The 11,633-nt window shown below is 42.8% G+C and overlaps 1 protein-coding gene across 1 annotated transcript in view; it reads left to right on the forward strand.

The window, feature by feature from the left end:
• Window positions 1-11,633, forward strand: part of METAP1 (methionyl aminopeptidase 1) — a 67,791-nt gene that overhangs the window by 53,572 nt on the left and 2,586 nt on the right. Inside the window, exons 8-10 of the mRNA XM_065877824.1 lie at window positions 292-423; window positions 3,956-4,099; window positions 8,998-9,063. Coding sequence (XP_065733896.1) covers window positions 292-423; window positions 3,956-4,099; window positions 8,998-9,063 — 342 coding nt within the window. The remainder of the gene's footprint in view (window positions 1-291; window positions 424-3,955; window positions 4,100-8,997; window positions 9,064-11,633) is intronic.

An 11,633-nucleotide genomic window follows, 5' to 3' on the forward strand; every position in this document is an offset into this window, starting at 1 on the left:
TGGATACATTTTTCTTCTGCCGTAAACGATCTAACCACTGCTGTAAGAGTATTAAAGCCCACCGTCTGGCTTGTGCTGGGAGACCACGGACCTGTTTTCCACAGTGAGTTCATTTGCATTACAGACAAGAAGTGTCTCTTGGGCATTAAGTATGTATTCATCGGTGTCACTTGTGAATGCAGAAGTTATCTTTCTCATTAAGCTGCTTGATTCTGTCATATTGGAGAAAGTTAACTTCAATTTTGAGATAAAAAACAAGTGTGGTCTTTATGTTTGCACATTCTTTTGCAGTGGACATCACTCTTTATCGCAATGGTTATCATGGGGACCTGAATGAGACGTTTTTTGTTGGAGACGTGGATGAGGGAGCTCGGAAATTGGTTCAGACCACGTATGAGTGCCTGATGCAAGCCATTGATGCAGGTCAGGCTCAGTGCTGGGCACCCGCTGGAGCTACTGTGTGGTGTGGGCCTTGAGTGACCTGTCACTATACTGTGCATGCCTTATCCCTCCCAGCTGTGCCTCTACCCTACCTGAGTTAGCTTTGGGTTTGGCAGTAGTAGGTTTAAGGATGATTTGGGAATCCCTTGATGAGGATGGACCAGACTATTGCTTATTCTTTTGACTCTTCTATGATTTATCTTCCTTTTCTCTGGCTGATAAATGAGGAGGAATGTGTGGATACTTTTTTTTTTTTTAACGTCTTTATTGGAATATAATTTCTTTACAATGTTGTGTTAGTTTCTGCTGATTCAGAAGGTGAATCAGCTATACATATACATATATCCCCCTATCTCCTCCCTCTTGTGTCTCCCTCCCACCCTCCCTATCCCACCCCTCTAGGTGGTCACAAAGCACCGAGCTGATCTCCCTGTGCTATGCAGCTGCTTCCCACTAGCTAGTTATTTTACATTTGGTAGTGTATATATGTCAATGCTACTCTCTTACTTCGTCCCAGGTTCCTTTCCCCCTCCCTGTGTCCTCAAGTCCGTTCTCTATGTCTGCGTCTTTATTCCTGTCCTGCCCCTAGGTTCATCAGAACCATTGTTTTTAGATTCCATATATATATGTGTTAACATACAGTATTTGTTCTTCTCTTTCTGACTTGTGGATAGTTCTTGAGTGCAACTTTTCTCCTACTTTTTAATTATTTTGTGAAAGAATGTGTTAGATTATAAGAGAAAAATGAGTGATCTTCCTTTACATTGGTTTCTCCTTTTTTGTTTTTTAATCTCTCTTCTCCAGAGGTGTCCACTTTTTTTTTTTTTTTTTAATAAATTTACTGATTTTGGGCTGCGTTGGGTCTTTGTTGCTGCGCGCAGGCTTTCTCTAGCTGTGGCGAGTGGGGCTACTCTTCGTTGCAGTGCGTGAGCTTCTCATTGTGGTGGCTTCTCTTGTTGCAGAGCACGGGCTCTAGGCACACGGGCTCAGTACTTGTGGCTCGCGGGCTGTAGAGCGCAGGCTCAGTAGTTGTGGCGCACGGGCTTCGTTGCTCTGCATCATGTGGGATCTTCCTGGACCAGGGCTTGAACCCCTGTCCCCTGCATTGGCAGGTGGATTCTTAACCTCTGCGCCACCAGGGAAGTCCCCAGAGGTGTCCACTTTTAACATTTAGGATTTTTTCTCTGCAGTACGTTAATACACACATAGAAACACACATAACTGTATGTATGTGTTTAGTTAGGTTAAACGGAATCATAAGATTTGCGGTATTCTATAATTTGGTACTTTTCAACCAGTAATATCTTAGAGGTCTTTCCATATTAGAATACGTACATACCTGTATACGTAGATCTCCATTCTTTTAATGGCTATATATTATATTCCGCAGTATAAAAATTTCTACAGCTATTCCCCTACTGGATTTTGGTGTTTTCCATACATCTTGCTATTGCAGTGAATAATATCTTTGGGTAGAGGTGTATTTCTGTGGGATTTTTCTCACATACAACAGTTCATCCAGGTTTTTAAAAATTTATGCCATATCTTGTGAGGAAAGAGAAGGAGAGTCTTGTTGCAAATGTTAATAGACTATTACAAAGGACAGTTTGAGGGCAAATAACTTTTCAGTTAAAATCCACAGCATTTCAACCTTATTGTTCAGTGTATTATCCACCCCCTACCCCCTGTTAAATAAATCTGATACATCATCAACAATGTATTGGACAGGACAGGGTTCTTAGGCAAAAATATAGGATATGATGCAATTTTTACTAATTTAATGAAGTCAGAGGAATGAAAAATGAAAGCATGTGATTATATTTATATATCAATATGTGAGATATTCTTTTCCTTATTTTTCACTGTTGATTATACTTAAAAACTTCGATATTCTCTGGTATTGTGAGATGAGGACTTTCATATTTAGTTTCTCATTTTGGAAGCTTTAGTTTTAAATCATTTTTAGGGTTTCTGTGTTCAATGTTTATGTCCCTTTTGCTTCTCTGTGAGTTGAAATAACCAGACAGCTGGAATGTTGTTTCACAGTGACAGGAATAAAAGTTGCTAAGAAACTACAAGAAACCAAAGTCTTCATTGACAGTAGACAGGAAAGAATAGAAGTTGCTTCATTCTCTGGAAAGTGCTATTAACACATTTGTATGTATCATTCCTGCCTCTTGTTTTCCAATAATTTAGCTGCCCACTCTGGTGCAGAGCACTAGAGAGCTTGACCAGCTATGAAATTAGCCTTCTAGAATAGGGCTTCTCAGTCTACATGCTAATGGCATTTTGAGTCTGATAATTCTTTGCTGTGGGAGCCTGTCCTGCGTACTGTAGGATGCTTCGCAGCATTCCTGGTCTCTACCCGCTAGAGGCCGTTTGCACCACCAGTCCTCGTTGTGACAGCCAGAAATGTCTCCACATATTATGAAGTGTACTTCCCTCGGACCAGAATTCCCTCTGGCTTGAGAATTAGGGGAGAAGTCTCCTCTCTCACCCTCCGTCATTGTTGTTGAACAGTTTCTTGTGTGTTGTGCACCATGGTTAAAATTTTCCTTTCCTCCCTGCTGACTGGGGCTGATAGGACGGCTTGGATGGAAATGCAAGAAAATCATTATGCAAGTCAGCATGTTCCTCAAAAATCATTAACCTCCCGCCCCCCCAAAAAAAGTCAAGCTGGAACATGTGGTTAAGAGCAAGTAAATGTTATGAAAATGATGCCTTGAGCCGTTCACCTGGAAATTTGATTGATGGGAGAGGATGTGTTGTGCCTGCACCTTAGGTTGGAGATGAGAGAGGCACAGTAGGGGACTGTAGGGCGTGGGAGGACCCCCAGAACCGTGGCCGGGTTCCCTAGGAGTCTCCATGCTAGGAGAGCTGTAGCAGCAATAAGAACCTCTTCTTTGGGTTTTTATTTAAACAGTGGTAAAAGTCATAAAAATTAAACGGAGCTGGAAATATACAGTGAGAAGTACCTTTCTACATCCTACTCCTAAGACCTTCTGCAGAGGCAACTATGAATAATTTGAGAACCACTTTCATGGGGATAAAGAAGCCCAGGGGAAGTAATTCTTTGAGAAATTGACCAGACTAAAACTGAGGACAAGTCAAGTTCCTTTTTGGACATTCCTTTTTCTCCTGATGCTCTTTCCTCTCTTATCTCTTCTGCTCGCTTTAATGGAAAGCACACTGACCTTAGGGAAGACGAGGAAGAGAAGTGTGTGTTCCATTCTCTTGTTTATTCAGAGAGGAAGCGGTGCCTCTCCCAGCCCCTTACTGCTGCACACACCCTCTTCTTCTGCAGCAAAGGAGGAAACCCAGGTGCTGCTGGCTTGGATCTCAGCTTTGCCGTCTCCTGGCAGTATAGCCTCTTTGTGCTTCGGTTTCCTCATCTTGAAAGTCTCGGAATGTAGGTGTGTAAAGCCTTCAGAAAGGTTCCTGGCATAGACAGTGATTGCTTAGTAATTATTAGTGTTTCTTTCTCTTTGTCATGAGTCTTCTCTTTTCCTTTCAGTGAAACCTGGTATTCGATACAGAGAATTGGGAAACATTATTCAGAAGCATGCCCAAGCAAATGGATTTTCAGTTGTTCGAAGCTATTGTGGGCATGGAATCCACAAGCTTTTTCATACGGCCCCCAATGTACCCCACTATGCCAGTAAGTACTGTCCAAAGATTTGGTATTTGCTAACTATTCATTCAACAAATATTCAAACATTTAACAGGACCTACTGTTTTGTATTTATTAAAGTAATCTATTAGCTGTTATAAATAGACCCCCCCAAAATGTAAACACAAGGCACATAACAGTCCACAGCATATGTGTTTGGTCACTCTGGGGGGGGGTGGGACAGTTATTCTCTGACCCATGCTCTTGTCACTTTCAACCTATAGCTTTCAAGATCACTTTGGGGGTTCCCCTCCTAGTCGTACAGATATTGGGGACAAGGGGAGAAGCATGGAGGGGTATGCTTGGGAGGTTTTAATGGGCCAGCCTGGAATTGGCATAAATCACTTACATTTACTTTTCATTGGCAGGACTTCAGTCACATGGCTACACTAACTGCAAGGGAGGTGGGGAAATGTAATCCAGCTGAGTACTCGGGAAGAGAAGGAGACTAGTAATTTTGGTGAACAGCCAGTACTCTCTGCCACATGCATTCTGATTCCTTAAATGAAATTGGTTCAGCTGGGTTTGATTTGAGTTCTCAGTACATGTCACCTACTGTATTCTTTGTTGGTATAGAGGGGGATCGACAAAGTACCTTTTGTTGGGCTTCCGTGGTGGCGCAGTGGTTGAGAGTCCACCTGCCAGTGCAGGGGACACAGGTTCATGCCCTGGTCTGGGAAGATCCCACATGCCGTGAAGCAGCTGGGCCCGTGAGCCATGGCCGCTGAGCCTGCGCGTCCAGAGACTGTGCTCCGCGGCGGGAGAGGCCACAACAGTGAGAGGCCTGCGTACTGCAAAAAAAAAAAAAAAGTACCTTTTCTCAAATTGAGTGCTGTCTGATAGATTAACAAAGGAAGTTTTGGGCGATTAATGTCTTACAGAAACCTTTCTCTTGGAGAGTTAAGACATGCAGGGGTGACTCTGTTATTTAGTGCTAGAAAGGAAAGCCGTCCACAATAAGTGACCTAAGAAGGAATTTAACAAATATGTAGGAGCCACTGCTATGTAGACACTTTCATGTACCTCCTTGTGCTTACGTTTTTCCTCATATGCACAACAGCAGGGAATGGTACCTACCCTAGAACTGTTACTAGGATTAAGTGAGATAATGCGTGTTAACTTTTAGAGTGATGATGATGATGATGGTGATGATATACATTATCTCATTTGATCATCACAACTCTGAATAATTTCTTAGCCCTATTTTTTTTAATTTTATTTTTTTTTATTTTGCGGTGCCTCTCACTGTTGTGGCCTCTCCCGTTGCGGAGCACAGGCTCCAGGTGCGCAGGCTCAGCGGCCATGGTTCATGGGCTCAGCCGCTTCGCGGAATGTGAGATCTTCCCGGACCAGGGCACGAACCTGCGTCCCCTGCATCGGCAGGTGGACTCCCAACCACTGCGCCACCAGGGAAGCCCTCTTAGCCCTGTTTTTAAAAAGCAGATTCTGTGTTTAGGGAAGTGATGTATTTATTCAAGTCCACACAAACTAGTAAATAAATGTCAGGTGTAGGATTGGTACCTAGGTTCTGTCTGGCTTTCTAGAGTCAGTCTTTCCCGTGCTGCCTAGGAAGGACTGAAGCAGTTTGGCGCTGGGTCTTGTGGGAGAAATATAGATTGAGATTTTGCTTTGCTGGAGAGATGAGGAAGGGCATTCCAGGTGGTGGGGAAGCATGAATAGGTGCTTCAAGTTGAGACTGAACAGAGACAAGATAAGCTTGGGCTGAGAATTCTGTGTTAAGGACTAGAAATAGGCAGTGCCAGATCGAGGATATTTGACTTCCTTTTAGGGATTTGTAGAACATTTTTTGGCAGAAGAATGGCAAGGTGAAATTGCCACTTGGGGAAGAAAAGTTAGCAGTGGTGTCTAGAATGTATTGCCGGTGTGAGTTAGCCAGGCTCGTCAGCCTGATGCACCGTTGTCGTAATCCAGATGTGAGGTGGTAAAATCTAAGACGTCAGTAGTTGTGAAGAGAAAGGGAAAGAGTGAGAAACGTCTCAACAGGAGAAGCTAGAGAAGTCACTTAGGGCACAGCATTTGACATAAATCAATAAGCATTTATCAGCAGACCACATAGTCCTTTTTATTTCAGCTGGAATTGTGCTTGAAATAGAAGCTAGCAATAGAAAATAGGTAGCCAACTTCATTCCTTCCTGGTAAGCCCTGTGATCACCTGATGTGCATTGCCTTTAACAGAATGGAAGTAGCTATTCTGATGACACTGGCGTGTGCCACACGTGTACGTGTGTGTGTTTTGTGTGTGGAGCAAGAGTGTGCAAGGGAGGGAATGCAAAAAGCGCCCTTACTTGCAGAGGTAACAAACTTAGGTTTAGGTATGGACTAGATAGAGACTTTTTGTCTATCTGTCTATGTCTATTAATTTTGATTGGAGTAGAGTTGATTTACATTGTTGTGTTCCTGCTGTACAGCAAATGAATCAGTTATACACATACCTGTACCCACTGTCGTTCAGATCCTTTTCCCATGTAGCGCTCCCTGTGCTCTTCGGTAGAGGCCCTTAGGAGTTACCGACTTCATATCAATACACAGTAGTGTGCATGTGTCACAAAGAGAGATTATTTTTGAAGGAAATAGAATTTACGGGAGACGGAGACACAGGTCAGTGATGATGGTGTCAGCAAAATACCATACCACCCATACACAGGAGATGGCGCTTGAGTTTCATGTTAAACTCTTTAATTAGAAATAAAAATTCTGAAAAAAGAAACAAGGACCCAGGTATACTTCATTTCATCCAACTGATATGTTTTTGAAAAGTCAAGTGTTAATCGGGTTTAGATAAAACAAAATATGTGTGGTCCCTTTAGGGACGCGTTAAAGGAAGCTGCTGAGAGAGTCTCTGTACTGCAGAGGCCTTTTGAGATGTAAACGATCCCTGCTTTGGCTTGTAACTTCATATTCCTAAGCACCTGAGCACGGAACCAGGAAATTGTTGTGTAACTTCCCTCCACCTCCTTCCGTGTAAGAGAAGTCCTTGTTAGATGAGAGTTTAGTGTGCTTCTTTGTCATTATGGTTCGGAAGTAAAGGTGATACTACCCTATCTTTAGAATGTATATATCACGGTAATTCTGGGAGGCAGACGGTAGAGCAGGTACACACTTTCGGAAAAGCACTCAGCAGTAGTACCTGCTATAGTGTAGTCGCTAGACGATGTATGTTTGTTTGAGTGAGCCTTGTTGAGGAGCTGAAACCATGAGTCAGGGTTAGCTGGGAGTTGTAACTTCTACAACAATGAATCAATGGCAGAAACAGGAGTGGAACTTGGATTCTCTGTATTGCGCTGTCCAGTGTATATGAGGCACATATGTAATATTAAGATTTCTAGTGGTCATATTGAAAAAGTAAAAAGAGACAGATGGAGTTAATTTTATATTTTATTTAATCCATTACATTAAAAATATTAGCATTTCAACATTTAATCAGTGTAAAAAAAACATTGCGATATATTACATGCTTTTTTTGTCTTTGAAATCGGCATATTTTTACATGTACATTCTGACTTGCCGTTTTTCAAGTGCCTAGCTTCATGCACCCAGTTGCTGCCTTACTGGACAGCACAGCTATCAATTCCTTTATCCTTTTTTCTTTCCATGACACCACACTGACTCTCTGACATTTTCTGTTTGATATCCCCAAGGGAATATGACCAAGTCTATATATGTAGTAAATTGCATGTCATTTGGAGAGAAAGTTCATGAAATTAGAAATAAAAAGATTATTTTTGCCCCTCAGAGTTTTATAATAATTTAGAAACTCCTGATTTGGAATCTGTAGAATAAGTGTATTTTGGCAATACCTAAGATAGCGGAAAGCGGCGTGATAGCTATTAACAAGGAAGGGCGTGCAGGAGTGTAAACGTGCGGGTGAGAGGTTAGACCATACCTAGGCAGAGCAGCTTGAGCAGGGTCTGCCTCCCTCGACACATGGGTTGCCTTCCAGAAGAACCGCAGCCTTACGCAGAAAACCCCTGAAAGCCGGTGCTTTCGCCACCTGGTGGTCAGGCAGCGCAAATGCAGTCACTTGTTTACCGATGCTCTTACCAGTTTTTGGTTTTTATTGACAGTTTGAACTTTAAACTGATTCTCCATTTTCGTCTGAGATTGTCTAAAAAGGCCTATCCCTGTTTAAAATTTTTGGCCTTCTTGGGGAGATGGCACGCCTGGGCACTGATAGTTGAGTTTCTCACAATGATCCTGAAAAATACTTTTGTATTGGTGAACTTGGACAAAGAGTCTTTGGAGGGAGAAATGGATTTTTTGTTTCCAATAGAAAGGAATAATCGTGTCAGCATTAAAGAAAAGTAGGTTAGTGTGCGGGGCTTTGTCCCCCTCCGAAGATAAGACAATTTACAAAACTTTTTAAAAATGGTGCAGTTGTTTCTCTGGGCTGTGCCCCCATCTCCACCCGCATCCACACCCCTACACGCACCCAAGAGGTAGGAGGCTTCTTGTGGAATTCGAAATGTCTTCTTCTTTAAAGCGTCATACCTCCATGAGTGTGGCGCTTTGCTGGGTTGCATGGTTGCAATTCTAACCCTGCTATAACATAAATGGGGGCACTTTTCCTTTTATAGAAGCGATAACCACATCTGAGATCCAGCCTAGGGCATCTCTGTATTTTCCTAGAGAAGACGTAAACAAAATGACATATGCCTAGGACAGTATCTGCCCCAGAGTAGGCGGTTTTCAGTAAAATCCCTGTTTGTTGAATGATCTGCTTTAAGCAAGGGGAATCAGGAGAGGAGAAAGTCATTAATTTAAGAATCACTCATGGGAATATAAGTTGTGTACTTTTCCCAGGGAGCTGCTTAACGACATGCTGTAGGTTTTTTGCTGTGTTCTGAGATTTTTTTCTTTAATTTCAGAAAATAAAGCAGTTGGAGTGATGAAGGCCGGCCACGTATTTACAATTGAGCCAATGATTTGTGAAGGTGAGAAAAAAGGGATGCTGTAACATTCTTTAATTGAAGTTTTATTTACTTTTGGTTACTCATGATCAGATTAGTAGTCTGCTCTACTTGCTTTTTGCTTCATTTCCACTCCCCATCCTATCTCTAACTTGATTCAGTATCATGTTAGAGAACTGAAAATTGTAAGGGTTGGCAAGAAAGCAATACCTTCTCCACGGTAATTTGCCTGCTGTCAGTAGATGCTGAAGTACTTGAATCCTGGTCCGTTTTCATAAAGATCCTGTCAAAGGGTGCATTGTAATAATTAGGTGCCTCCATCAAACCTGTGTAGAAATTCTTTCTTGTCTTGATGGGGGTGAGGAAGAGGAGGAAAAAAGAAGTTAGTGCTATTTGGTTTTTTTTTTTTGTCTTTTTGTTTTTTTAATTAATTAATTAATTTTTATTTATTTATTTTTTGGCTGCATTGGGTCTTCGTTGCAGTGAGTGGGCTTCTCGTTGTGGTGGCTTCTCTTGTTGCAGAGCACGGGCTCTAGGCACGCAGGCTCGGTAGTTGTGGCTCACGGGCTCTAGAGCACAGGCTCAGTAGTTGTGGCGCACGGGCTTAGTTGCTCCGCGGCATGTGGGATCTTCCTGGACCAGGGCTCAAACCCGTGTCCCCTGCATTAGCGGGCGGATTCTTAACCACTGTGCCACCAGGGAAGTCCGAGCTATTCGTTTTGCGGCGGAGTTATATAATTTAATTCTCCACAACTTATGAGGTAGGTGCTATCCCCATTATACAGGAGAGGAAACTGATTTTTGAAGAGGTTAAGTAACTTGCCCAAAGTCACTTAGCTAGTTATGTGGCAGAATTTGTGGGACTCTAAACTCATGAGCCATTCTGCCGCTTGAGGGTCTGCACTCATATCGTCAGGTGGTGTCATACAACTACTGTGGAAAAAGCACAGCATAGACACGCTTAGCACTGGCAGTTCTATGTCCTCGCTGTTGTTGGTCACTGTGACAGGCACATGGCAGTGATGGTTGGTGTCACGATTGGAGCCCCCCACTGAGGCTGTCAGTAATAACTGGGGGCTCCTTCATGAGGCCTTCACCTTTGCTTTCTGCCAGTTCTTCGCTGGGATTGGGGGATGCAGAGTGGGGCAACAGTAGTAGGGCTCTTGTGTCCTGGTCCCTGTGTTAAAGGATGCGTCCCCTTGGGATCCTTCCAGTCTTTTTTATAACCTAATCTTCGGAGTGATATCCCATCACTTCTCCCAGATTTTTTCCTTAGAAGTGAGTCACTAAATCCAGCCCACACTCAAGGGGAGAGGAGCATTGGAGGTTGTTTTAGAGGCTGCCTTCTTAACCTGGTCCTTTGTTCCCTTTTCTGTAAAATGGAAGTTACAATCTTTATCCTGCTGAATCCCCAGGGCTGCTGTAAGAATTAAGTGAGATGATTTGTATTAATGCAAAGTACCTTTAAAGGGCTGTACAAATGTAAGGTATTGTTTTGTCATTCCCTGGAATAAGAATAATGATCATATGTAACCAATTGCAAGAGCATGGAGTATATTAGCAGAGAAAGGCAAGACAGTGAGAGGAAAGTGTCATTTTGGTTACATACCTATTTCCATTAACTGGCACTTAGCTGGTGAGACATGAAGTGGTATTTCCGGGAGTAAGCAAATAACACAGTGTTGAGCTGGTTCAGACAATCGTCAGATTATAACAAATATACCTCAGTGTAACTCAGCTAGGTTAAATCCCAGCTTCTTAGTGGAAGGTCTCTAATCCAAAGAAGAATTTGAATTTCCTTAGAATAGTAGTCTAATATATTTAACTTGACATTAGTAAAGGATCTGTTTTAGCAGATGACAATAAAATTAAAGATGTATTTATGTCGGGCTTCCCTGGTGGTGCAGTGGTTGAGAATCCACCTGCCAATGCAGGGGGCATGGGTTTGAGCCCTGCTCTGGGAAGATCCCACATGCTGTGGAGCAACTAAGCCCGTGCACCACAACTACTGAGCCCACGCGCTGCATCTACTGAAGCCCGTGTGCTCTAGAGCCCATGCTTCGCAACAAGAGAAGCCACTGCAATGAGAAGCCTGCACACCACAATGAAGAGTAGCCCCCGCTCGCCGCAACTAGAGAAAGCCCGCGCACAGCAACGAAGACCCAACGCAGCCCCAAAATAAATAAATAAATAAATTTATTAAAAAACCCCGATGTATTATGTCTTAAATCCGTTTGTGAAAAGATCATTCATTACATTGAGAAATATCTGTTTACTCATCTTTAGATGGTTGACAAAGCATGAGTTAACTTTCTTTAAGCTACCTCATATTTTCTTTTTAGACTGGGGTTTAATATTGCAAAAGTAGGTAACTTCACTGCAGACTTTGTACTCTGGGATGTGTCTGAGGCAGTAAGACCTAATCTTTGGTAAAGATTACTCAAAATGGGAATTCCCTGGCGGTCCAGTGGTTAGGACTCGGCGCTTTCACTGCCGTGGGCCTGGGTTCCATCCCTGGTCAGGGAACTAAGGTCCTACAAGCTGCGAAGTGTGGGCCCCCCACCCCCAAGGCAAAAAAGATTACTCAGAATGAA

This window comes from Phocoena phocoena, chromosome 5, assembly GCF_963924675.1.
Source record: "Phocoena phocoena chromosome 5, mPhoPho1.1, whole genome shotgun sequence".
NCBI lineage: Eukaryota > Metazoa > Chordata > Mammalia > Artiodactyla > Phocoenidae > Phocoena > Phocoena phocoena.